At 50.4% G+C, this 27,665-nt stretch overlaps 1 protein-coding gene across 1 annotated transcript in view; it reads left to right on the top strand.

Annotated features, from left to right (window-relative positions):
- The window catches only part of LOC141508486 (uncharacterized), a 36,717-nt gene that overhangs the window by 7,507 nt on the left and 1,545 nt on the right, over positions 1 to 27,665 (top strand). Inside the window, exons 6-11 of the mRNA XM_074217158.1 lie at positions 653 to 806; positions 7,096 to 7,256; positions 10,300 to 10,476; positions 13,776 to 13,892; positions 23,192 to 23,278; positions 27,020 to 27,167. Coding sequence (XP_074073259.1) covers positions 653 to 806; positions 7,096 to 7,256; positions 10,300 to 10,476; positions 13,776 to 13,892; positions 23,192 to 23,278; positions 27,020 to 27,167 — 844 coding nt within the window. The remainder of the gene's footprint in view (positions 1 to 652; positions 807 to 7,095; positions 7,257 to 10,299; positions 10,477 to 13,775; positions 13,893 to 23,191; positions 23,279 to 27,019; positions 27,168 to 27,665) is intronic.

The raw sequence follows: 27,665 nt of genomic DNA, 5'->3' as shown, positions 1-27,665 counted from the left end.
GGAATTTCCTTGAGGAAAGGTTTGACCATGCCACTCCCCTCCTTGGGAATCTCCAGAAGCCTCCTTTGACTTAGGCTTCCAAGCCCCAGCCTGCAGCTTCTACCTGCCTTTCTAAGCTCAGTGGCCAGTCCTTCCCTGCTTGCCCTCATGGTCCAGCCAATCGGCGCTCCTTTCTGTTTCCCTGCCATGACCTTTATCTCCTACCTCGGGGATTTGCCCAGGCTGTGTGGCATGCCCACAGGGCTCTCCTTCCCCACCTCTTCTTCCTCAAATCCCTGGTTCCCATCAAGGACCGTGCAGCACATGAATCCTCTCCTGGTGCCCCCCCTCCCCAGCGTTAATTAGATATGTTTTGCTTCTCTCTACCCTACGGCTGTATGCGTTCTCCACCTCCCCATAACACGGGCACCTTGAGGGCAGTTCACTTGAGGGCACTAACTTGTCAGTGTATGAGGTGACTGCCCACGGTCCTGGCTTCAGGGCTGGCCAGGTTCCCACTTGAGAGATGAGGAAACCAAGGCCCAGAGATGTGGCATGACTTCCCAGGGTCACCCAGCTAGTGGAAGACAGAGGCAGGCCCTGAACCTGGCCTTCCTCAGGCCAGGACCAGTCCCTTGGCCGGCTCTATGGTCACCGCCATCTCTTTTTCCAGATAAAACCATGGTCGGAATTGTCCTGCCCAGTCAAAGTTTATTTCTGCATCACTCTGGTGTCTCTCCTGAGCATCATCGGCCTCACCATCAAGACCCTCGTGCAGAAGTCCGACGAGAACTTCACCGTCTCCCTCATTCAGCTCATCAGCATTGGTAAGAGGGTGGGATCCAGGGCTGGTGTCCTGGAGGTCCAGGGAAAGAAGCAGGTGTACCCCCTGTGTTGAGAGGGGCCCCCTAGGGGGCCAGGGGCAAGAGAGGGGGCAGGCCTTCATTCTGCTTATCTCCTTTATCCATGTTGACAGAAATCTGCAGGTTTTCTGGGGTCCGTTTTTCCCCTTTCATATTTTCCCTGCATTTTCAGTGATAATTCTCTGAAGAGCAGGAATCCCGCATCTGTCCCTGGCTCGGTGAGCTCCCCAAGGGCAGGTGCTGCCTTTTCCCTAGTTTTGTGTCCCCGATGCTTAACACACGCCTGGCACGCAGCCAGAGATTAATTAATGCGACCAGCAGACCTTGTCCCCTCCTGCCCTGGTTCTGGGGGCCGGGGGCTCCCTTGCCACTGGACCTTGGGGATGGAGCCATCCCTCCCCAGGGAAGCAAGATCCCCGATTTGGTTGATGAATTTCTCCCACATGCAGCATCCTGGCTAGAGCCTCTACAAGCTTAAACACGGTGAGGATTTGGGGTACCCAGTTGGGATATGGGCTCCCCACAAATCTAAAGAAAACTTAGTACTTGGTAAAGTGCTGCAGCCTCTTGTACGGTGGATGGGGGACCTGATAAAGCAGGGGACCAGCCCCAGGTCATCCCCATCCCGACCCCAAGGATGGGAGCCCTGTTGGCCTGGGAGGGAAGGACAGCAAAAACACCTCCCTCCACCCCAGAGGGGCATGGGGCAGAACAGAGAGCTGGCCTCTCACACCCTTCCTGGGAGAAGCCATGAAAGCTGCCACCTTTCTCCTCCCATCCTCCCTCCCTGCCATCCCGGCCCCCTTCCCTCTTCTCCTTTTCTTTTCCCTTTCTCCCCCTCCTCATCTTCTTTCCCTCCCACCCCCTTTTCTCTCCCTCCCTCTCCATCCTACCTTCCTCCTTCCCTTTTTCTCTTCCTTCCCCCTTTCCTTCCTCCCTTCTTCCCTCCCTCCCTCCCTTCAGCTTCATGCTACCCTCCCTTGGGAAATCTCTACTTCTCCAGAATAGGTTGTGGCCTTCAACTGATAGGAAGGAGCCCTCAAGAAGGATGCTATCCTGGAGTCAATTCTCAGGTCTCTTCTTCCTTTGCTCCCTTTTTGCCTCCTTCCTTCCCTTCCTCCTTCCCTCCCTTTCCCCATCCTCCCTCCCTTCCTTTTTCCCTTCCTTCCTCCTTTCCTTCTTCCCTTCCTCCCTCCCTCCTTCCCTCTTTCCCTCCCTCCCTTCATTCCTTCCTACTCTTCCTTCCTTCCTTCCTTTTTTCCTTTTCTCCCCCCTTTCCTCAACTCATGGGTCCTCCTTGTACCCTGGATTCACCTTTCATTGCCTTGAGGGCAGACCCTGGGGCTTTTCCTCTCCCCCTCCTCCCCTTGCTTCTTGGGCTTCCTCCTGGCATCTTCTCCAGCCTCATCCTCTGCAGGAGGCCTTTCCTAGTCCCCCTACCCCTAGAGCCTTCCGCCTTCCAGTCACCTCCAGAATCTTCTGCATGTGTCCTATTATAGACAGCTTCTCTGTGCTCTTGAGTTTCTGGAAGGCCAAGAAGCCTTTTATGTTTTTGTCCCCTTAGGGCCTGGAACCCATGTATCACCCAGTGGACCCTTAGTAAACACCTATTGATTGATTGATTGATTGGGCTGTATAGAGCCAACAAGTGTTTCTCCAGGGGCCCCGCTGCAGGCCCTTGTGCCGAGCATGGTGGGGATGAATTGGAGGGCCCCCAGCTCATTGCTAAAACCATCAGAGTCTTGGCTTGGGAAGGTGCTGCCTAGTCCAGAGCCTACTGAATTGGTGCTTCTACTTGTACAGCTCCATTAAATGAGACCATGCCCTGCCATCTATATGCCCTGGGCTGGTGACCAGCTTCACAACCTTCTGTCATGGAGACAACTTTCCGGCTTCTTCCTCGTTAACCTGAGCCAGCTGGTTTGGCCCTCTGATGAGGACTGGCATCTTGACATCTACCTGGGGTCCCACTGCCTCTGTGGTAGGCAGCTTTCCTGAACAGTGGGTAGGGAGGCTGGTCAGAGTCACCATTTGTCCCCATGAGTTCTGGGCATCTTGGTGGTTCATAGAAATATCCATCATCTCAAAGTGGCAGAACCTGTGTCCTGGTAGCTGGCTTGGGAGGACAGTCCTAGGTGATGGGGGAACAGGGGCCTCTGCCGTAGGGATCACTCCAGCAATAACGGGAGGGCCTGGAATTATCCCAAGACAGATAGTCTCTGTGGTCAGAGGGGCCCGAGGAGCTCTTCTAATGATGGAAAGTCAGCATGGGTGGACAAGGGCCAGGGGAGGCTCTGTGGCTGGACAGATTCCCCTGTGGTAGCTTTGACCCTAAAAATAGTTGTGACCTTGACCTGGCTCGCTGTGGAGCTTGGGCTGAGGTTGAGAATCATACTGAAATTCTGGACAAGGGACCAGCAAGGCTGCTTTGCCAGCTTCTTTTACGGGAACAGGCCTTGGAAAGGGCAGCCAGACCCATGAACCAGAGGTCAGTGAGTGTTTTCTTCATAGAATGAGGTAAATACGCTTCATGCTGTCTCCCTCGGGACGTCTTGACTTCTCTGGAATGGGTGGGTCGTTTTCTTGAAGGGGAGATGAAGCCTCCCTAGACAAATCTCAGGGCTCTCTTTGCCTCTTTTTGGATTCTTTAACTACTTACCAGAGATCGCATGAATATCTTTTCTTGAGGCCAAGGTCATGACTGACCGACTGTCTGTTCCCTGGAAGATGCCACTGTTCCAGGGAGAGGCCTTCCTGCAATGTGGACCAACTGCCCACCCTTCCTGTCAGAGTCCATGAAGAATGAGACAGTGGGAACCTGTCCATTAATGGGGGTCCTTCCTTCCAGGACACTCCTGAAGCCACAACTCCCCGCAGCTGACTCAAGTGGAAGACGCCTTCTCTGGGGCAAGGGGAGGCATCCATCAGCTCCCTTCAATAGCTTCCTTCTCAGCCAGTAGCTGACCCCAAGGATCCCTCGTCTGCTCTGTCCTAGACCTCCCCTGGTCCAGGAGGAAACCGGACCAAGCCCAGTGGCTCTAGAAAGCTCCCAAGGAGGGTTGTGACATGCTGGAGCCAGAGGGGACCAGGCTCTGGAGATTGTCCTGGGAGAGACAGGGGAGGAAGGAGGCTGAGGGGATGGCCCAGCTTCCTGGCCCACCAAGGCAAGGCTCAGCCTTCCTGGCCCTAGGTCCTGCTCTCTACTCATCACACCCAGCCTTCCAACTCAGCACAGATGTAGGAGGTGCCCACCACAAGGCTGGCCCTGCCCGCTACTTCTTGGAGAGTAGCCACCAGAGAAGCCAGTGCAGACCACATATGTACAAAGTGATTGAATGAATGGATGAAACATTGATTAGACTCTTACTGTGTGGAAGCCGAGAGCACAGTGCTGGGGGTACAAATAGAAAGATGAGGCTAGGCAGTCCTGCCCTCCAGGAGCCCCTGTTCTCCTGGGGATGACCACAGCTGTCTAGCAGATGGAGAGCTCCCGGAGTCCTTGGCAATAGGGGACATCAATCAGCAAACATTTATTAAATGCCCAATGTGACAGACATTTGGCAAAACCTTAAGGGGGCAGTCAGTGGCCGGTCTCTTCCCTTTGGAGATGATCTGACCATTCTTCCAGAAGTTTGTGATTTTGTTGTTTTTTCTTTAATATGTACATTTTTATTTGAACTGGTCTTAAAGTCAGTCTACAGGTAAAGCTCCTCCCCCCAAGTCCTGGCACCAATCTTATAAAACTTGGGGGCAATGAGAGAGTTTAGAGGGCCATCCTTTATGGGTAACAATTAAAAATAGTAACACGTATTAAGGTGGAGGATACAAAAAAGGTTTTTTAAAAAAGATCACATGAATTTACATTAATTATTGATTTCCCCCTACCCTCCTCCCTTTCTGGATTTTTCGTTAGTAAGTGCTTTGCTCTAATTTGTAGAGCAGGATAGCCTTCACAGAGGCAAGTTACTCTTTAACAATGCATTATACAATTATTTAAAATGACTTATTTAAAAAATGAGGGGGCAGCTAGGTACTGCAGTAGATAGAGCACGATCTTGTCAGGAGGGCCTGAGTTCAAATCTAGCATCAGACACTTAATAATTATCCAGCTTAATAATTGCCCTAACTTGGGCAAGTCATTTAACCCCATTGCCTTGCAAAAACCTCCAAAATTTACAGTCAGTATTCTGAAGACAGTGTCCTACAGAACTTGGGAAGTTTACCTCCAACTAACTTAGACTATTCGTCACCTTCCCTGTTCCAGTTTTTAAATCCTGAGTCAAGCACAGCCCCCCAAAACAATAATAAAACAAATAAAGCCATGCCAATTTCATCTCTTGTTTTGGCAATTATCACACCTTTTTGACCAAAAAAAAAAAAAAAGACAAATCACAAAAAAAAAAAAAAGACAGGGGTGGCTAGGTGGCGTAGTGGATAAAGCACCAGCCTTGGAGTCAGGAGTACCTGGGTTCAAATCTGGTCTCACACACTTAATAATTACCTAGCTGTGTGGCCTTGGGCAAGCCACTTAACCCCATTTGCCTTGCAAAAATCTAAAAAAAAAAAAAAGACAAATCACCAAAAAATCCACAAATAGTCTGTTTAGAAGTATTTGTGATTCATCCTCCTCCTGCTTGCTGATCCACATCTATCGGAAGGTGGAAAGAGATGCGAGGATGGACCCTCCAATCCAGAGAGAGCGTTTGTGCTCAGGTGGGGTGATGATCTTGATCATCACTGCGCTAATCCCCTGCCTGCTGTCGGCAGTGCCTGGGTACAAGATGGTACCACTAGACAGATGATACCAGATGGGTCTTTACAGATGTCAACATCTCACGCCATGATGGAGTTGAAGGATTCCATACCTAGGGGAGGTGGCTGGAATAGAGCTTCTGGGCCTTGGAACCTCTCTTTGCCATTAGTGGTAAGCTGCCATCAGGGAGCTCCTGGCTCTTTTCTAGAGAGGAGTCAGATACAGCAGGGCCATCTCTGCTCAAGGTCCAGGGTGACAGAGTCCAGCTTCTCCTTAATGTCACTCACAGTTTCCCTCTCTTGTCCAGGATCTTCATGAGGTAGTTGGTCAGATCACAGTCAGCCAGATCCATATGGAGGATGGCATGGGGAAAGTGGGACCTTCATCAATGGGTCCAGTGTGGGTCACACCATCACAATCCCAGTGGAACACAGCTGGGGGGTTGAAGGTCTCAACCATGATCTAAGGCATCTCTTCTCTGTTGGCTTTGGAGTTCTGGGGAACTTCTCTGAGCAGCCCGGCGTGCTCATCAAGGGCCTTGCAGAGCTCTTTGTAGAAAGTATGATGCCTGGTCTTCTCCATATCCTCGAGTTGGTGACAGTACCACATTCAATGGGGTATCTCTCTTGCTCTGGGCTTCACCCCCTACATAGTCTTTCTGGTCTCTACCCACCCTGATGTCTAGAATGCCCAGCAATGGAAGGGAAAGGTGATCCAAGGGGCATTGTCCATGCCAGAGCTGTTGTCAACAAGGAGAGGAGGAATATCATTGTCCGTGGCAAACTTTGAGTTTAAACCTTAGGAGAGAAAGGAGGCACTGCCACACCTGGAGGCAGGGGGGAGGCCAGAAGAGCTCCCAGCTCCTTCCACAAGTCTGTCAAACGCTCCATTCCCTCATAACTGGGGTCATGTGTTTATTGGTCCATGGGTCTGTCTGGGGTCTCCCTAATTTGTTCCTTTGGTTGAGCCCTTCCTCCAACCACTACCAGTTTGGCTTAATAGAACTACTTGGTGGGTCGTTTGAGATCTGCCATTGTCCAGCCCCCTTCGTTCCCATTTCTTTTCTTATTTCTCTTAAGATTCTTGACCTTTTTTCCTGCATAAGATTTTTTTTGCTCCTTTTCTCCTTTTTTATAGTTCTACAAAATAATTCTTTAGTAGTGTGATTGGCGTGACATTGAATAAATAAATAAATTTTGCCTCTATTGTCATTTCTTCTGATGATGAAAAGTTTAGTAGCACCATGAACTTTTGCACAAGTTAATATGTGGGGGGGGCAGAGGGGAAGGGACACTAACAGCTGGAGGAATTGGGAAAGGCCTTGTGTTGTCCCTAGAGTCAACCCTTAAAGGGGCTGGTGCTGCCAGTCACCCTGCTTCTGCAAAGAAGTTAATGGGCCCAGCTGGTGAGGGGTCTGGCAGGCCACACCCCAGACAGGATCCTAGGCACAGGTGTCTTGTGGGTGATGGACACATGTCTCTCTTTATTTGTCTTGGTTAGTGTTCTGCATTTATTATGTGACCAGAGGAATCCTCCAGGAGAATCGCCAGGAGCTCTTCGTCTTCATCCTCTCCATCCTGCTGGTGATGCTCCGATCTCTGGTGAATTTTCTCGTACTGACTGCGGAGGAGAAGCCTGCAAAGGAAGACCCCTTCCTCCTGGTAAGCTTGGACCCATCTCCTTCAGCAGACCTGAACCTGCAGTGCAGCCCAGAGTGGAAGGGCCCCCTCTGGAGCTCAACCCGGGGAAGGAGATGGCTGGGCCCGATGCAGTTCCTCTGGCTCCTGGGCAAAGGAGAGGAAGGTGGTGCACCTGGCCCCCAGGGAGCTTTGTCACTGGCTGTTGGCGGGTGATTTGTTTTGATGTTTCTTGAGGCTCTTGTCCTCATCCGGGCTTGGCTCTGGGGGTGCTTTTCCTGATCTGCTCCCATTCCAAGTCCCTTTGTGTTAATCTGACCCTAGTCCCCCATGGAATGGAAGCTTCCTGAGGGCAAGGGCTCCTGGCTCTGGTATCTGGCCAAGATAGGCCTTAGGTAGAGTCCACCTAGCTGTTGGAGCTTTTCTCCATTTGGTCCTTCTGAGCCTTTCTGATGGGGGATGGGGCTCAGTTATGGCAAGAGCTAGGAGAGAGGAGCCGGGGGACAAAAAAACCTCTTCCTTGTGGCATTGGCAGCCTTTGATTCTGGAGCAAGCCTTGTTGGTGGTAGAGAGTGCACCACCGAAGACTTCTGCACTGGCCCAGGCTGGCTCAGGGCCTCCTCTGCAGCCAAAGGAGAGGGAACCAGAGAGTGGGATGCTGAGGCCTTCCTGCCCTCAAGGGCCTTACCTTCTCCTGAAAGGATGATACATCTAACGCCTCTCCCTATCTTTCTCCCTCATCTCTCTGGGCAGGAGCCTGTCCAGGCCTCCAGCCCCTCCATGGATGCTTATTTCAATGAGCACCCACCAAGTCCAGGGCCTAGTGCTGGACACTGGCCAAGGTCTGACTTGGTGACCTGTACCTGCAAACTCAGGGGCAGCTAATATGGATGACCCTACCCAGACTGAGGAATAGAGAAAATCTTTAGATGAATTTTTCAGATTTCTTGCTTTTTTTAAAAAAAAAATTTTCATCTTTTAAGATTTTGGGTGTCCAGAATAGCTCACCAGGCTGACACTTTGCATATGAGAACTGAGCCACAGAAACTGAGAGCTGGAGGACCCTTAGCATCCTCAGAAGAGTCCCTGACCCAGTAGCCTTGACTTGAAGACCTGTGAGGACAGGGAGCTCACCCCTTCTGGAAGCAACCCATTCCCCCATGAGACTTCCTTCCCCAGCTGGGTCCCAGTTCCCTCCCTCTTCCCCAGTGGGAACAGGAGGGTCCCAGGGAACAAGTCCTGCCTAGAGGCAGATGTGTCTTCCCTCTCAGCCTCAGTTTCCCCCATCTAGAAACCTAAGTGGACCTTCACCATATTTGAAAATGGAAAGCCCTTTGGCCTCGGGCTTGATTTTTCTCCATGGCTTCTAAGCTGTTTTTGGGCAGGACCCATCTTCTCTTTGTATTCCCAGGCCCTGCACTGGGTTTGACACAGAGGATTGACTGACCTAAGTCTCAGAAGTCCTCCTGATTGAAGTGCAGCCACCATGTCTCCACACTAGGGAGGGAAGTTCTGAGCTCCCAGGCTCTTCTTCCCGTGACCTGTCCCGTGGCTGCTGCCCCTGTTTGCCCTGTCCAGTGGCTCACCTTGGGTGTCCCAGGCCCGTGCCATGACCTCCCCTGGTGCCGGGGCCCTAACTCAGCTGATCGAGCTCAGAGGAACTCTTCTTGGGTTTCTTTCCCTGCCATGGAAAGAACAAGGGTGGGGGGACAGCTAGGTGGCGCAGTGGATAGAGCACTGGCCCTGGAGTCAGGAGGACCTGAGTTCAAATTTGGTGTCAGACACTTAATAATTACCTAGCTGTATGGCCTTGGGCAAGCCACTTAACCCCATTGCCTTGAAAGATCTTAAAAGAAAAAAACTCAAGGGCTGGGCATCATTTCTTCTCCTGGCTTAGTGCCTGGGAAGCAGAGCCTCTCACTTTCCCAGGACTGCCCACCCGACCCACACTTGAAGCTTCCCTTCTCACTGTCTAATTCCTGTAGAGATTGTTCTTGCCAACCAGCCATCCCGAGACCCCTGAGCTGCCTGGCCCCACCTCTTCCAAATTCTTCCACCAAGGTCCCCTCCCAACCTGGACTCGGCAGGCAAATCAGACTAGGGCTTCCCCTGTTTAAGTCGATCCAGCCCAGCTTGTCCACAACAATGAGCCAGCATTTGTCAGAGGCTGGCACCAAGCCCTGGAGTGGCACATGGAAGCAGCCAGAGACATGAGTGAAGATCCCTGCCCCCACTGCGGGGGGCACAGCCCCTTCCCCCTGGAGGTCCTATTCAGGAGAGAGACAGCTCATGGGAGGTTTCAGGCCCTGGGTTTCAAAGGGAACTGACCCTCAGAAAAGTCCCCGTGAGCTCATTTGAGGAAGGAAAGACAACAGTTTCTTCCTAGTGTGGAAAGTCCCTCTGATCTCACCACAAAAAGAATTAAGCAAGGCCTTGTCTGGAGACAGTGCCCAGCCGGGCCTTATCTAGGAGGCAGTGCCCAGCTGAACCTTGTCCAGGAATTAACACCAGCTGGGGCTTATCTAGGAGGCAGCACCCAGCTGGGCCTTGTGGAGGGCCTTGAATGACTCTAAGGAGAGAACTAGCACTGTAATTAGGGTGGGGTGCCGGGGCCATGACACAGCAGCTTCTCAGTGTGGCTTCCCCTCCCTCACCCTCTGTGTGATTTTGCCCTTCCCTCTCCCATTCCTCCCTGCCCTCAGGGTTTGTCTTTGCCCATCACCCCTCCCTTCCAGAGCCCAGGTTGGGGTAGGCAGAGGACAACTTGCCCCTAGAGAAAAACTGGGTTGTGGGCCTCTCCTGATTTCATTGCCAGTGGGCCTGGGCCAGGCTTCCAGACCTACAATCCTATCCAGATGGAGGAATTCCTTCTTGCAGCTCTGGGGACAGCTTGCCCATGGACCTGTCAGTGGGCCCTCGTGGTGCCAGTCAGGGGCCGGTGGATGGGTCCGTTTGGCTGGGAGGAACCTAAGGCCTGGACAGTACCCCCCCAACCCAAAAGGGACAGAGGGCGAGGGGAGTCTGCCAAGCATTCCGGCAGCTGGGTTCCTTTCTCTCTCCTGACCAGGCCCGGTTCATCGTGATCCTCTTGGTGGGCTGCTTCGTGGTGATCTATGCCGTGGTCCTCATCTGGAGCCAGGGCATGATGGCCTTCCGAGTGGGCGGGGCCCTGGAGAGTCTCCAGGCTCAGTACTTCATGCTCAATCTCTGCTTCTCCATGCTGACCTTTGATCTCCAAGCTCAGGTATAAAGGTCCCAGGAAGCCCACCCAGAGAGGGCCCTTACCCAAGGGGTGACACCCCACCTCCAAGGGGGATTTGTCTGACCTATTCCTCAAAGGATACAGGCTTGTGACTGTAAACGAGCCTGGCCTCGGCCTGACCAGGGATGACAAGCTCGTTGTAGATCACCTGGGGGCAGAGAGGGAGCAGGGGTCCATGGGGCCTCCCCAGAAATAACTGAATGTTCCTCTCAGCTCATGAGGGGCCACCTGGCCTTGTTTGATTTAAGATAGTTAATTGGAAAAGTTCACAGAGGTGCTGCCCATACACATGACGAATACCACAGAGATTTCTGGAAATTTTCAGTTAGGACCCCAGGACTCCTTTGTCTCCTGGCTGACGTAGGCTCCAGAGTTTGACAGTGTGTCCCCTTCCCCCCCAGGGGAATGGAAGACCCTAACTATGTAAAGAGTCAGCAGGAACTGGGTTCAAGTCTCATCCAGGATCCTGGTGAGGTCATTTAGCCCTGGTGCCCCACACAAGTAAGATGTAGTGGCTGAGGAGGTGCCAACCTTCACTGGCAGAAAAGAACCCCCACCCCTCTACTCAGGGAGGGAGTGGGTGTGTTCCATTATCTTTTCTCTGGCTGAACCTCTAGAGCCCCCCCCCCCAGATGTTCTGCTGAGATCTTTTAAGGTCCCTCCTGGATTTGAGGATGGGATGAGGGAGAAGGAAAAAGGTCTCTGGTTGGGGTCAGTTCAGGGTTGGGCAGGTGCGTGTGGCATTGCTTGGTCACTTTAAACAGTCAAACCCAAGATGGGTGGGACACGCTGAGCTGGGACACCTTTTATCCACCCCAAGAACCCACCACACCCTGGTGGCTTCCTTGTCCCTGGCTCCCAGCCCAGGCTCTGGTCACCAAGCACCCCAGAGTCCTCCTCGAGGCCCTTGAGGGCGGGGCTGACGTCCAGCCGACATGTCTGGGAAAGTTGACACAGTTTTTCGTGTTTGGTCTCAGCCTTGTAAAGTAAGGTGTTGTCCCCATCTTATAGATGAGGAAACTGAGGTTGTAGGGAAGTGAGGAGACTTGTCCAGGGTCACCCAGCTGGGACATGGCTAGGGTGGATTTGACCCAGGTTTGAAGTCTAGCTCTGTCTACCATGCCGAGCTGGCCCTGGAAAGGCTCAAGAGTCCTAGAGAGCATCCTCAGGAGCCATCCTGATGTCGTGAGCTTGGGTGAGCCCTCCAGCGTGGCCCTCTGTGGTCTTCTTGGCTTTTCAGGGCAGAAACAAGGAGGATTTGGGCCCGGGCTTCGTCAGCTCCTCCTCTCCTCAGAAGGACTCTTGGCCAGCCCATGGAACAGATTGAGAGCCAAGGTGAACTCGCCATTCCTAGAATCCCCAAGATCCCCCCTCTGCTTCTTGTCACTCTTTCCTTCTCTTGGCCACCAGCGCCACCTGGGGAGGCATCTGAGCTGGTTTCCATCCAACATGGGAGCCATAGACCGCTCTTTTGCATGGCATGAGTGACCTTGGGAGCGCTCATCCTTGGCAACAGGGACCCACTGGTACATGGTCTCTCTTTCTGGCCCACCTTGGTTAGCAGTTGTGGCTCTGCTCTTGGTCCTGAGCTGCCGAGCAGCTGTCTGTCCTTACCTCTGGCCCTCTCGGCTGTGGAGCCCAACCTACTCTCCAGTCTGGACCTGCTGACTTTGAGTCTTGCCGCCTTGGCCTGGGATTCCTTCTGCAAGCTTCCGTTCCTCGCCTCCATTTGTCTGATTCTGAGATAAAGGGTCAGGAATGAACTCGTCCTCCTCCCAGAGGACTGGCATTCTGCTGGGGGGCAGCCCCATCACAGAGTAGGCACAGAGGTACCTTCAGGGGAGAGGAAGCCCACAGGCTTACCAGGAAAGACCCTCGGAGTGGGGGGTGGGGGCATCCGACCAACCTGTGGAGGAAACGAAGGGCTCCCAGGGCAGGACAGGCTGGGCAGAGGGACCCACACAGGCTGATCTGGCTGGAATCCAGAGTGATGAGGGACTGAGAAGAGACCACTAGCTGCCAGTGTGAGGAGCATTTATTCTCAGACACTGAATGGTGGGAGCCGGACTGCGAAGGACTCCAGAGAGCCATCGAGGAGTCAAGGGCTAAGGTGGAAGCTTCTGGAGCACTTGCTGCTCGCAAATAGTGGTCAGATCTCATGATAGTGAAAACTGGAATCCACAGATCTCTACGCAATTGGTCCCCATCTCTGTCAACTTCCTTTTCCCAGAGGAATTCAGCCTAATGGGAATAGGGGGTCCTCCCTGGCAGAGACACAGGCTGTCAAGGCACTGCCCCTTGGTGGTCTAGAACTGAGACATCTGGGGATGGGTCCCACCAGGCCACAATGACTCCTCTGAATCTTCTGAATTAACCAACATTGAATAACAACTGGATGTTGCAAGGCTTGGCCCCATCTTGGATGGCATGGCTATTTAGATGTCCTTTTAAAATGAGGTGCAAGATGACAACTTCTCCCTTACAGGCTCCTTTCCCTTCTTCCTTCTCTTCCCCCACCCCCATCCCTCCATCCCTGCTTTCTCCTTTGTTCATTTTTGGGAGAGTCAGTGTAAGACTGTATAGCTTGTCCCTTGCTTCAGTCCTTCAGTACTTCAGCCATCAGGACAAGAACAAGGCTCCTTTGGGCTCTGGGATATGATGCCATGTCCCATTGGATTCTGCTCCAAGCACAGAGTCTGAGATTTCCCTTTCTTGACTTTCTGGGGTCATTCAGGGAAGGGGATCCGCCTCCCTCCCCATCTACTCAAGCCCCTCTTCTCCTAAGTGTCCTCTCCCTTCCCCCTCCCCCCAAGGTGTGTCTATTATCAATTTTCTCTCTGCTGGCCCACAGATGGGCCCCCTCTTGTCTGACCCCTGACAGTGGGGGTCCATTCACCTCACTGTGGCTCCTGCACTTTGCAAGGAGCCAGAAGGGTCTGGGAAACTCCCAGGAGCCAGCCTCCAGGCCTGGGTCACTTTCCCAAAGAGTGAAGCCCCCATCTTCCCCACTCCCCCCAAAACTTATGGGTATACTCAGTCAGGAACCCTTGGGTCTTCCTCAGAAGGACAGTGGTTGTCCAGAGCTCCTGCGTCGCTGCTCAGACCTTGGGGGCTGGCTAGGGAGGGCCACGGCCTGACTTCCGCCAGACAGGAGAGAGTCAGGACCATGTCCCTGAGACCTGAGGGAGGAGGTCTTCAGTGGTCACTGAAAGGCCCCGTGATTTGTTCATGTGTTTTCAGGCCCCTCCTAAGCCTTCTTTTTCTCCTCTCTCTCTCCTCAGCTCTGCCTTTGTGTCCTGATCCTGACGTCGGGCCTGTATGCCTCCCTTCAGCACAGCCTCATCCTCCTCATTGGCGTCCTCTGGGCGGGCCTCAAGGTGACCATCGGCATCCTGGCTGTGAGTATCGCCCACCTTGTTTTGTGCCCCAAGGAACCTGCACCTTTGGGGCATGGAAGGCAGCCAGGGTCGAGGGCTGGATTTGAGGCCAGAGGGCTACTCTGCCTGTGGGCAAGGCTCTCTGCCCCCAGCCCTGGCTCTCCAGGCCTTGGAGCCCTCCCCCAAGGCCAGCTGCAGTCTCGATGTCTTGGGCAGGCAGGAAGCAATCTAGTATGCACATATTCTGTGCCCACCACCATGCCAGCCCCTGGGAACACAAATACAAAAGAGGTAGCATCAGGAAACCTTGTTGATGAATTGATGGAGTGATAGATAGCTGCAGGGCTCCCCGCCCACCCCCCCCCCCCCCAGCTTCTCAGTGGACTGAGCAGGAGGTCCTCCAGGGCCTGGGCTCAGCCGCCAGGACCTTTGAGATCCATGGCTGTCCCCCCCTCGGCCTGGGGGTAAGAGTTTACTTGCAGGAAGGACAGTGGACATCAGGGCCCCCCATCTGAAGGCCTGCCCGGCCCCTGCCAGTGGACCTTTGGGAGCCTCCCCCAGGGTTCTGGGTTCTCCTCTGGAAGCTTGCTACTCCTGGAGGATGAAGATGGCCCAGGACTCGAGGATGGGGCAACTTAGGCACTGTCCATCCTGATACTGACAGGCCTAGCACATGTGGGATCTGCGTATGGAGTCTTGGGACTGAAAGGACCCTAGGAAGTGTCTGAGGCAGAATTTGAACCCAGGACTCTATGCACAGCACTCACTGTAGATCTTGTAGAGCAGTGAGGCCTGATGCCTATGGTTCGGGCTTCCCCCCCCCCAAAAGAAAAACTCTCCTTTCTCTCTCTTTTACCTTCCACCCCAACCTGAGACAGCAGGAAAAGCACCCCTCCACACAGGTTGTGTCCCCAGAAGGGGGACTCTACCCTCGCAGCCTGCTGGCCCTGCGGCTGGCCCAGGTAGGCTGGGCCCTCAGGCACTCAACTGTTGCTCTTCTGGTGTAAGTTCTTGTTGGTTCTGCTCCCTCGCTCCGTCTCCATTCCTGTGGGCTCCTCTGAAACCATCCCCCTCTTCATTTCTGTCATGGTCCCCCCCATATTCATGCACCACAATTTGTGCAGCCGTTCCCCAATCAGATTCCAATTCTTTATCACCACAAAAAGCCGCCATCGCCAGGTATGTACAGTTTAATAGCTTTTAAGACATAGTTCCAAAATAGCTTTCTAGAGCATCTGACCCAGTTCACAGTTCTATCAATAATGCACTGAAGTACGTCTCCCCCCCAACCCTTCCATTTTCTCTCTCTTTGTTTTTAAATCAATTTTGAAATCTGATGGATGTAAGGTAGAACCTCAGAGTAGTTTTAATTTATACTTCTCCAATTGTTAGCAATTTAGGGCACTTTTTTTCCATTTAGTAAGATGGATTTCTTCCTCTTAAACTGCTTGTTCATATTCTTTGACCATTTATCAATTAGGGGATGGCTCTTATTTTTAGAAATTTTAATCACCTTTCTGTATGTAACTTAAGAATGAGATCTTTATCAAAGAAACTTACTGAACATTCCCCTTCTCCCTCCAGTTTACTGGATTTTTTTTTCTAATTTTAGCTGGGTTAGTTTTGTTTATGCAAAAAGTTTAATTTTTATGTAATCAAAATTGTCCATTTTTCCTCACCATAGAGCTGAAAGATAATTTTTTTCTTATTTATTTTATTTATGATGTCACCCTTTATGTCTTAAGTCACTTACCCATTGCAGCTCCTATTGGTATATGGTATGAGATGGTGGTTTTTACTTAGTTTCTGCCTGGACACTTTCCAGTGTTCTCCACAGTTTTGTTGAATAGTGAGTTCTCGCCCCATTAAACGGGCTCTGTGGATTTCCCTCAGCTATTAAATTTATTTACTTCTATGTGTTGTGCTCTTGAATGGTTCCCCCTGATTGACCTTGCCATTTCTTAACCAATACCAGCTTGTTTTGATGATCACTACTTTGCAGGGTATTTCAAGATCTGGCACTGTTAGGCCTGCCTCCTTCCCCTTTTTGTTTTCCTTCATTCCCTTGACATTCTTGACCTTTTGTTCCTTCAGATAAATTTTGTTATTATCTTTTTCTGCTCTATGAAGTAATCCTTGGGAGTTTGCCTCATTAATTGGCATGACCCTTGAATAAGTAAATTAATTTAAGTACTATTGCCATATTTATCATGATTGCCTTGCCCTACCTATGAGCAATTTCTTTGTGTAAAGAGTGTTTTGTAGTTTTGTTCATATACTTCCTGTGTTCATATTGGCATGTAGGTGCCCAAATATTTTATACTTTTCATAGCCATTTTAAATGGAATTTCTTTTTCTGTCTCTTTCTGCTAAATTTTTGGATAATGTACAAAAATGATACTGATTTATGTGAATTTATTTTATATCCTTCAACTTTGCTGGAATTGTTAGTTGTTTCAATTAGTTTTTTAGCTGATACTCTAGAGTTGCAAAAAGCAATCATTTTATTTCCTCTTTACCCGTACTTATTCCTTCCATTTCTTTTTCTTCTAAAAATTCTAGCACAGTATTGAATAGTAATTATGATAATGGACATTTTGCTTTACCTCAATTTTTCTGGAAAGGCAGCTAGTTTATTCCTATTATTTGGGGATATCCTATTATGGAAGAAAATAATTTATTACTATGCTTTCTAGTATTTTTTAACAGGAATGATTATATCTTGTCAAAACCTTTTTCTGCATCTGTTGATAAAGTTACATGATTTTTATTCTAATTAATTTAGTAAGTTATTATTATGGTTTTTCTAATATTGAACCACCCTTACATTCTTGCTAATAGATCCATTCTGGTCATAGAGCATAATCTTTGTGATATGTTGCTATTGTCTCCTTCCTAATACTTTATTTAAAATTTTAATGCCGGTATCATCAGACATAGTGTTCTATAATTTTCTTTCTCTGTTTGCTGTTGGTTTAGGTATCCAGACTATTTGTACCCTAGAAGTATTTGGTAGGAGCCTTCTTTTCCCTATTTCTTTCAGATAATTTGTGTAATATTTGAAATTATTTTTTTAAATGTGTGATTTGTAAATACATCTGATCTTGGGTCTTTTTTTCCTTTGGGAATTCATTTATGACTTCTTCAGTTTCTTTTTCTAAGATTGAGCTATTCAAATTCTCTATTTCTTTGTTCTTTCAAACTCGGTATTTTATATTTTTGTAAATATTCATTCATTTCATTTGGATTATCTATTTAATTGGCATATACTTGAACAAGATAGTTTCCAATAATTTCATTTTTTTTTCTTTATTGGTTAGGAATTTACCTTTTTATTTTTGATACTAGTCGTTTGTTTTTTGCTTTTTTAAAAAAAAATTAACTAATGATTTATCTATTTATTGTTCTCCTTTCCAAAAAAAAAACCTCAACTCCTAGTTTTATTACTTAATTGTGGTTGTTGTCTTTTGCTGTTTTATTAATCTCTTCTTTCATTTTTAGGATTTCAAATTTTTTATTTTTCTACGTTTTTTAAAACTTGTATACCCAGTTCATGGATCTGTTCTTTTAATTGGTGAAAGTTTAGAGATACAATTTTTCCCTAAACTTTTCATAAATTGTTTCATCATCATTATACTTAGTGAAATTATTATTCAAAAATTTATTCTTTAGGATTAAGTTATATTTGATCTCTAATTAATTTTAAGGGGCACATTATTGAATACATTTTATTACATTGTGGACCATAAAAAGATATATATATATATATATATATATTTGTGCTTTTCTGCATTTAAACTCACAGGGTCAATTTCTGTGAAGGTTACATGCACAGTTAAGAGCTATATATCTGTTTGTGTGTGTGTATACACATATATAAATATAATTGTGTATACACACACTCACACTGACACAGACACACTCACACAGATACAGTCACACACACTCACACAGACACACTCACATACACTCATTCACACACACACATACACACACACACCTTTGTATCCCATTCAGTAATCTTATATTTACTTCTGAAATTCTAATCAGACTTGACTTCTTTTTTGTTTATTTTTTGGTTAGTTTTGTCTAGGTTTGAGAGAGTTTGATGAGATCTATCATAGTTTTATTTTTGGTCTCTTCCTATAAGTCGTTTAATTTTTCCCTTTAAGAATTTACTTGCGGGGTGGCTAGGTGGCACAGTGGATAAAGCACTGGTCCTGGAGTCAGGAGTACCTGGGTTCAAATCCGGTCTCAGACACTTAATAATTACCTAGCTATGTGGCCTTGGGCAAGCTACTTAACCCCATTTGCCTTGCAAAAACCTAAAAAAAAAAAAAAAGAATTTAGTTGCTATGCCATTTGGTGACTGTATTTACTACTGATTCATCATTGTCTATGGTGCCTTTCAGCAAGATGTAGTTTATTTGTTTATCTCTAATTTAGTTTTTTTGGTGTTGGTTTGTCTGAAATCATGATTGAAACCTCTACCTTTTTTATTTCAGTGGAAGCATGATAGATCTTGCTTCAGCCCCATATTTTAACTCTGTGTGTATATTTCTGAAGTGTGTTCCTCATCAACAGTATATTATTGGATTCAGCTCTCTAATTCATTTATCTGTCCTCTTCCATTTTATGGGTGAGTTCATCCCATTCACATTCATAGTTGTGGTAATTGTTTATTTCCATCTATCCTATTCTTTTATGCTTCTTCTGTTTTTTTTCCTGTTTCCTCTTTGAGTTTGTTAGCTAAAAACTAATCCCTTTCTAATTCTACCCTCCTCCTCACTCTCCCCTTTCTGTTTTTCCCTTTCCCTCCCAGTTACCTGGTTACCTGTATTTCTGTACCTTGGTAGGTATGAATTCTTTTCCCCTTTGACCAGTTCAGATGAGAGTGAAGTTCAGGTGTCACCACTCCCCCCCTTCTTCCTTGTTTGTAATAAGCTTTTATTCAGGTGCCCCATCCTTGCTCTCCTGTCTTCCTCCCAGTCTCCCTCTACCCTCTTACACCCACTTAGACAGCTTCTGTGACCCCGGCATGTTAGGGGATACAATTTAGAATGTGACCAAGTCATCCTTCCTTGGTGCCTGATGATTGCTCACTCCTGTTTACCCTTTTCATGTTTCTCTTGACTCTGGTGTTTGTATTGCACAGTTTCTGTTTGGCTCTAATAGTTTCATCAGGGATAGTTAGAAATCCTCAGTTTCATTAATTTTTTCCCCCTGAAGGTTTATATTCAGTTTTTCTTGGTAAATTATTCTTGGCTGAAAACCTACCTATTTGCCTTCTGGGATAGCATATTCCAAGCTCTCCACTCCTTTATGCTTTGGCTGCTAACTTGTTTGAGGTACCTGGCTCTTTCTTCCTGGCTACTGGGGACAACTCTGGTCCTTGACCTGGAACCTCTGAATCATGGCTCTACTCTTCCTGGGAGTTTTCTTTTGGGGCCTTATTTTGGAAGTGATCAGTGGATTCTTATTATTTCTACTTTGTTCTTCAGTCCTATTACTTGAAATATAATGTTAGGGCTCTTTTTTGGTCATGGTGTTCAGATATCCACAGATCCTTAAATCATCTCTCCTCAGTCTGTTTTCCAAGGCTGTTGCTTTTGCTCTGAAATATCTTACATTTTCTTCTTCTCTTAGAACTTTTGTTCTCATTTTCAGCAAGTTATTTTCTTCAGTAAGTTTTTGTAACCCGTTATAAACTATTAATTCTCTTTCCAAATCTTTCCTCCATAGTGCTTACTTCTTTCTGTTTTTTCCTCTCGCACTCTAATTTGCTTTTTAAAACCCCTTTTTTTCTTTTTTTATAACTTTTTCTCCATATTTGCAGGAATTCTAGTTAGACTTATGCTCAAGGTGTGTGTTTTTTTGTTCCCCAAGGCTTTGCTTGTAATTGCTTTAGATTCTTTCTCTTCTTCTGGGGGTGTATCTATCTCATCATCATCCTAGCTCTTTATGATGGGTTTCTTTTTTATTCGTTTTTCCAGCCTTCCCCTGGCTTGGAACTTAATGTAGGGCCTGGACTCTACACATTCTTTGGGGGAATAGAGAACTGATTCTTTTGTCCTCTTGGGTCCTTTTGTTATTTTCCTAAGATTTTGAATATTGTGTTGTTTCAGGATCACCAAGGCTGAGTACCTGTGAGCTTTCAGTGTTCCCAGAGGGGTCCAATCCAGGGTAAAATCTTCTTGCTGACCCCTGGTCTGAGCTGGGCTTGGGCGTAGTATAAGATTGGATGCTGCCAGACCCTGTCCCCTGTTGGCTAGAGTGACAGAATGACGACAAGCTCTCCTTGGTCTGGGCTTCCTGCCCTGGTTGTTCTTCTGCAGGCTTCAGGCTGGGAAGGGGGCTCTGGCTATGACCCTGCTCTGCCCCCAGGGTCAGAGATCCACCCTTACTGTTGATTTGCTTCCTTCCTGGCTGTGTGCAGCCCAGGGCCTTAACGGGCTCCTCACCTGAAACCCACCTTGTAAACCTCTCCCCCCCAAATTAAGTCAAAGGAACTGGGAATGGGAGTATGTGTGTGATGGGATGTGGCAGCTCCCCTCAGTCTGTCTCCTGGTCTGTTCTCCAGGACCATTACACCGTCTCCATCCCCTTCCTCCTCAACTTCAAAGGTGACAAAGGTGAGAGTGGGGAGTGACCTCCCCATCCCCCAGAGAAAGAGTAACAGAGACAGGATTTGAACCTTGGACCCCTGTGCTTCCTCTCTTATTATTACCCCAAGAGCATTCAGAGATGGGAGTTTTTGGGAGGGGAGGCTCTCTCACTTGTTCTAGCTGTTTCCCCTGGGGCTCCCCAGGTCTGCCTGGATGCACTATGGTCCTCAGTCTCTGCCTCCTTGCCGGCCAACAGGGCATCCTGGCTTTGCCTTGGGGTGATCCTGGCATCTCTCCTGACCTTTTAGGACTGGGCCTACTCTTCACTTTTTCAGTCTGTACAAAATAAAGCACGTGGAAATAGAGGGGGACCCAATTATATTGAAATATACTTATCAAAGTATTAAAAAAAAAATGCGTGACCCCCAGCTTAAGACTTTCCTGTTTGGCTGCTCCACTTCCCACCCATCCACAACCAGCTCCCTCCCCAGATTCCTCAGATTCTTTTGGCCCTAACCACTGGGTGAAGTCAATGGGTGTGCCTGGCTTGGGTAATCCTAGCAGCAGATGGTGGGAGGCTCCCTGCAGCTCCGGGCACCCAGGCCAACTGAGCTGATGGACCATTTCTGTGATCCTCTGTGCCCTCAGCGAGGAGGTGGGAGGCGGTGCTCTTCAGGGGTGCTCCCAGGGTAACAGGTCCTAGGGCTAGGGCTGGAAGGGACGGTAGGATGGTACTTGGTTCAACACCCTCATTTTAGAGAAGAGAAAACGGGCCCAAGTGGCAGAATCAGGATTTGAACTCTGCTCCTGAGACTCTGAGTTGAGTTCTCCTCTACCCAAAGGAATGCTCCTATTCTCCAAAGAGTTTTGACTCTGAGGGGAAGGGAGAGAATGCTGGGAGACTAGAGCCTTTGGGGGCCTCCAGCTGCCCCTGTGATGGTCAGAGCCAAGATGACCACCAATGAGGAATGAGGATAACATTTGCTTCCCTAGTGAACGGAGAGCCAGGAGGAAAGTGACCTTTGCATAGGAAGGTCCCCTTGTCCCCCTGAGCGCCTTCCTTTGGACTGGCTAGCCCCAGTGGTGGAGGAATGTAGCCGAGCAGGCCCACTTCAGACCCTCGGACCTGAGGCAAGGCAGGGGGAGGAAGCCAGAGGTCAGAGAGCAGCCCAGACCCTCAAGGACATCTCAGATTTCAGACTGGCCCTTTCTTTTCTGAGCCCCTAAGAAAGAATCTTGTGATTCTCCCAAGGCTCCAAGCAGGATGGGCTTGATCCAAGACCCCTTGAAGGAGTCCCTAAGACTCTTCAGGGTGCCCCTGGGTTTGACTCCTGAAAGGCCCACAAATCAGCATGGATGTTGCTCCCCTCTAACCTTCTTGCCTTTGGCTGACCCATTACTGGGTCGGCCTTTGCTGTGTCCCTCTCAGGCCTTAGCAGATCTGTCCATCCTTCCATCTCCCTGCAGTTCAGAGCCAAAGGGTCTCTGTCCGGTGATCTATGAGACATTTAACAGAACCCCAGAGGGTCTGATGAAGGCTTGGCAGCAGCTTCCACGCCAACTTCCCTGCTGCATATCTTTGCAGCCCTGGTCACAGTGTTCCATCAAGCCTGGAATGACCCGCTGTCACCCCAGAGGGTCACTTCCACCACTGCCTGGGTGGAAGGGGGTTGGAGGGACCCTTAAAGGGCTCAGCAGTCCCTCTCAGCACAGCCCTGGGGAGGGGGGAGGAGAAGAGCGAGAATCTTCTGTCCCCTCCCCAGTCATTTGGAGCCAGGGCCTGTGGCTTCTTCTCAAGGGTTCTAGGACTGGTGGTCTCTGGGTCAGGCTGGGCTGGTGGTAGATGGTGTCTCTCCCCAGGAGCCAGGCCTGAAATGTGCCTGGGAGGTTTTCTCCTTTTCTACAAGTGGGGAAATCAAGGCCCCCCAAAGTGGGGGCTATTACTATAATAATGGTAATAGTAATAGCAGCAGTAATGACAGCTCCTGGGTGGCTAGGTGACCCAGTGGATAGAGCACCGGCCCTGGAGTCAGGAGGACTTGAGTTCAAATCCACCCTTAGACACTTAATATTACCTAGCTGTGCGACCTTGGACAAGCCACTGAGCCCCATTGCCTTGAGAAAAATAAATAAATAATGACAGCAAAGCTCTTCAGCTGGGGCGTCCCATTGAGCCTCAGAACAGCCCTGTGAGGCAGGCTAGATGAGGAGGCAGAGGCTCACAAGAATCAGAGGACTTGCTCAGCTTCACGTGGCTTCTACGGGCCTGGGGTGGGATTCAAGCCCAGCTCCTCAGGACTGCCACTGCCTCTTCTGTCCCCCCACCAGGGATCTCTTGGAGGTAGCATTGAAGTAGAAATGGAACTTCTATAAGTTTTCCATTAAGATCCTATAAAACCCTATTTTATAGATGAGGAAACTGAGTCCCACAGGGAAGTGCTTGCCTGCCCATGGTGGCAGAGTGGTGGCAAAGATGGGATTCGCCCCCAGTGCTGTGACCCCAGAGACCAGTCTGCCTTTTTGTGGCTCCTCCCCCCTCCCCAGGGCTGTGCTGAGGGGGCAGAGTGCCCCTGGCCCTATTGCCCGACCCTGGGCAGAGGGTGGGCTTGGACCCCAGCCTTGTCCTCTTCCCTCTCTGTTCCTCCGTGGTGGACTCAGCCCTCCAAGGCCTTCCCAGGACTCAGGTGGTCTCAAAGGAACTTCATTTCTTTACAGATTCTGAGGGAGCTGAAGGCCTTGGTGTGGATCTTCCTGCTGCAGAACATCCCTGAAGTGGCTTACCTCTTCTATCTCCTCTACACGGTGAGGGGGCTGCAGGCTGGGGGGGCAGAGCCCCCCCAAATAAGTTATCTCTGTGCAGTGGGAAGGAAAACTGGTTCCTGGAATGCTGCATGGGCTCTCGTGTTGCGGCCTTGCTCGTAGGCTTTTCTGTGGCCAGGCCTGCCAGGGCCAGACAGTATGCAGTATGCCTTTGTCCAAGGCCACTGAGCCATGAGGAGGGAGGGAACCTCTGCTTCACTTTCCTTGGCCTGGGGCAGGTCAGGCTGACCCAGCTCCCAGCAGCTTAGCATAACCGTCTCAAGGGAGCTGCAGGCAGGCTGCGATGGGGTTGGGGGACCCCTCCTGCCCAGGAGGAGGGCACTGTTCTACTCTGGACTGTTCCCATCAACCAGACCAGAGAAGAGCTGTTGTTTGGGAGCTGCCTTGGCCAAGAGACACATTCTCCCCGTTGGGGGGGGTAGGGAAAATCAGGCAGTGGAACCCCCAGGAGAGGGCTAGAGCTAAGGACTTCCTGAGTGGGCAGGAGGAGAATGGCCCCAAGGCTAGAATGGTGCCAGGTTCCAGAGTAATGCTTTGGGAAATGAAAAAAGGCCATCAGGCTTTAACAGAGATGAGCATGGAGGGTTCCAAAGACCCCCCCCCCACGCACACCCACACATCCATGGTTTCAGTGAGGTTCAAGTTCCCAGGCCTGGAGATAGGGGTTGAGACAGGCGTCCTGGCAGACAGATGCCCGGATATTTGGCAGGTGTCCTGGCTCTCTTGACCATCTCTAGCTCTTTTTTTTTCTTTAGGTTTTTGTAAGGCAAACAGGGTTAAGTGGCTTGCCCAAGGCCACACAGCTAGGTAATTATTAAGTGTCCGAGACCGGATTTGAACCCAGGTACTCCTGACTCCAGGGCTGGTGCTTTATCCACTGTGCCACCTAGCTGCCCTCTAGCTCTTCTTTAAGTGCCATTGATCCCCACTGATGGATCTTCTCTCTCTCTGGGAGTTTTCATGCAGTAGCAACCTGCTCCCCTGACCTGGCCCCAACATTTCAGCCCACTAATAAGGGGACCTGGCCATCTTGAAGCCAAAACAGCCCCCCATCCTTCCTGTCCCCTTGTCCTTGGGGGACAATGGTCACCATTAAAAATACTGAACAAGCTGGCACCAGCCTAGCATGGGGTGGATCTGGGGCAGGTGCTAACACTCCTGACAGGGTGGGCATCCTGGCTTTACTCCTGATCGTAGTGGAAAGGCTTCTCACTTTTCATCACAACACATGATAGTTGTTGGTATCAGAGACATTACTGTGATACAGCCATTTTTCCTTACCTTTTCTAGGTTTGTTTGTTTTTTTACCAGAAACAATATTTCATTTTATCAAAAACCTTTTCAGTATCTACTAATAAATTTTGGATTTTATTGTTTTTGTATTTAAGATGGTTTATGATGTTTATAGTATTCCTTATAATGAACCAACCAGCAGAGCAAGGCTGGGCCAGAGAGGCAGGTGGGCCCTGGGGCTTCACCACGTCCGCCCTTTCCCAAGCATCTAGCTGGGCTTGGGCAGTGCCAGTAGCCAGATGCCCAGTCTGGACAGAGGCTAGCTTCCTCTTCAGAGAGGATGTGAATCTTGTTCCAGCTTTATTGGTTCACTAAGTAGAGTCAGTGAGGCATAGGGTCAACAGACCAGCTCAGCTACCTCCTACTTCCTTCCTAGGAGCAAGATCCAGCTGGGCCAGGTGTGCCCCAGAGGCTTCCCCCAGCTCCCAGCCCCCAGCCACGGAACCTGAGCTTGGCTCAGCTCCTGACCTTCCTGCTTTGGCCCAGAGGCTCCAGGAACCTTTGACCAGAATGCAAATTGTGTTGCAGGATGTATTGACTTCTTAAATGGGGAGAGGCAGCAGCTAGAGCCTGGGCTCTGGGAGGGGAGGGACCGGGCTCCCTGCACCAGCCCCAGCAGGGCTCAGCCAATCGACAGTAAGTGCCCACTCTGCTCTGGACTTGGGAGTAGAATGACATGGGCACAGCCAGCTGGTGGATGGGCGTGGGGGGGACAAAGGTGAGTCTGAAGACTCCAAGGATAGGCCTCGAGGGGGACCTTGGAATGAACTGCAGAGTGCAGAAAGGACTCCAGTCCAGGCGGGGGAAGGCCTAGGCCTGGCCACCCGAGGGCAGGCAGCATCAAGTCCGACTTAGCCACCTGCCAGGTCCAGTCTGGCTATCCAAGAGCAGACAGTGCCGGTCTGGCCTGGCCACCTGAGGGCAGGCAGCACCAGGCCCAACCTGGTCACCTGAAGGCAGCGCAGGTCAGGTCTGGCCACCCGAGAGCAAGCAGTGCCAGATCTGGCCTGGTCACCTGAGGGCAAGCAGTGCCAGGTCCGGTCTGGTCCCCCTAGGGCAGGCAGCGCTGGATCCAGCCTGGCTACCTGAGGGCAGTTAGCCTGACCACCATATGTGTTGCCCCCCACAAGGGGATATCCACTTGTTCCCAGGATCCGTCAGATAATGAACTATTATTGATAACCCCTAGCACCAATGTGCCCTCCCCCTCTCCCAGAGGCTTGCAGAGGATGTTACCCAGGGCATCTCATCTGAGGCTTACAACCCTCCCAGGCTGGGGCTGTTATCCCCAGTTTACCATAAAGGAAACTGGATGGGCCAGGATGAATGACTTGCTCAAAGTCACAGAGCTAATGAGTGCATGACAGGATTTGAACTCAAGTCTTCCTGATTGTCCCCCCTCAAGTGCTCTTATCTACTGTTCTGCCCTGCGAACCTCTCACAACATGGTTGATCCTTCATAAGAATGGCGTCTTGGAGAGAACCAGTCCCAGGCCCACCTGGGCGGCACCTGGCGTGGCCCCTGAGGACACAGGTCATAGAAGATCTGACCCCATGGGGAGGGCCACAGGTGCAGTCCCTCTCCCACCACGGCTTGTCCCACCCGCTCATTTTACAGATGAGGAAACTGAGTCCCAGAGGAGTGGGTCCTCATTCTAGGTCACCCAGGGAGGGAGTTGAGCTAAGTTCTCAGTAACAAGGTGTCGATGGAAAGAAGGCCCAGAGCCCACTGAGCGGAGAGAGTCTAGAGGTCATTGGTGGTCAGAGCGACTGTGACCTTGGGAGAAGCCTGTGTGGCCTTCCTGCCTCAGAGCCTTGATCACCAACAGAGATCTGAAGGAGACGGCGCGGGCGTGAGCACATCCAGGCCCCAGAGAGGCCGTTCCCAGGGGTTCCTGCCACCCTTCCCTGCCGTAGTCAGTGCTGGCTGCCCAAGGACACGATGGAAGCTCCTGGAGGGCAGAGGCTGGTTCATTTTATGTCTTGGGGGCTCAATGTATCATTCAACAGAGTGGGGGGGAGACCAGAGGGGCAGCTGTGTGTGAGTGGGGAGGGGAGGCGTCTGGACCGTCCTGAGTACAGCGACCGCCATCTCAGGTGTGTGTGAGCCTGGCCACGTCCAACCTGCTCCCCTGACCTGGCCCCAGCATTTCAGCCCACCAATAACGGGACCTGGCCATCTTGAAGCCAAAACAGCCCCCCATCCTTCCTCTCCCCGGTCTGACTGTCAAGGGGCTAAGGTCAGAGAAACCTTGGGCCAGCAGGGTGGGTGTCCATTCCCAAGAAGACTGGACCAGGGTTGGGGAGCAGCAGGCGATGCAGCTGGGACATGAGGTCCATCAGTTGGGGCTGGTGGGGCAAGGCAGACCCAAGGTGCTGATGGACCTGGGAGGGGCTCGGGTGCTGAGTGGGACATCACTGTCTTTTCAGATCGGCAGAGCATGGGGCCAGGGCAGCTCCTACACCGGAGAGGCGGCCGCCATCGTGGGCTCCTGCATCTCGGTGGCCATCAAGTCCGTCTTGCTTTGGGCAATGGTCCACGTGTATCGAAGCTTTGGCCAGGGACTGAGAGAGAGAAGTGAGTGAACCCTTGCCCTGCCATTGGGTCATAGGACCTTAGAGGTCACCCCCCCCATTTTACAGATAAGGAAACTGAGGCCTGTAAAGGTGAGTGGCCAAGCCCAGGCTGTCCTTTGATTTCAAACCCAATAGGAGGCCCCCGAGACCCTTCCCCATCCTGCAGGCCTGAGCAGCCAGAGACGGAGGCTCATCAGCTTTAACTAGGGAGCAGGAGCTTCTCCCAAGGTCACAGTCGCTCTGGCCACCAAACAGCGCTCTCTTCTTCAATGACCTCTAGACTCTCTCCGATTGGTGGGCTCTGGGCCTTCTTTCCATCGACACCTTGTTACTGAGAACTTAGCTCAACTCCCTCCCTGGGTGACCCAGAACGAGGACCCACTCCTCTGGGACTCAGTTTCCTCATCTGTAAAATGAGCGGGTGGGACAAGCCGTGGTGGGAGAGGAACTGGACCTGTGGCCCTCCCCATGGGGTCAGCTTTAACTAGGTCCCACCTGG

Source organism: Macrotis lagotis, chromosome 1, assembly GCF_037893015.1.
Source record: "Macrotis lagotis isolate mMagLag1 chromosome 1, bilby.v1.9.chrom.fasta, whole genome shotgun sequence".
Taxonomy (NCBI): domain Eukaryota; kingdom Metazoa; phylum Chordata; class Mammalia; order Peramelemorphia; family Peramelidae; genus Macrotis; species Macrotis lagotis.
This window is presented reverse-complemented; position numbering and strand designations above follow the sequence as displayed.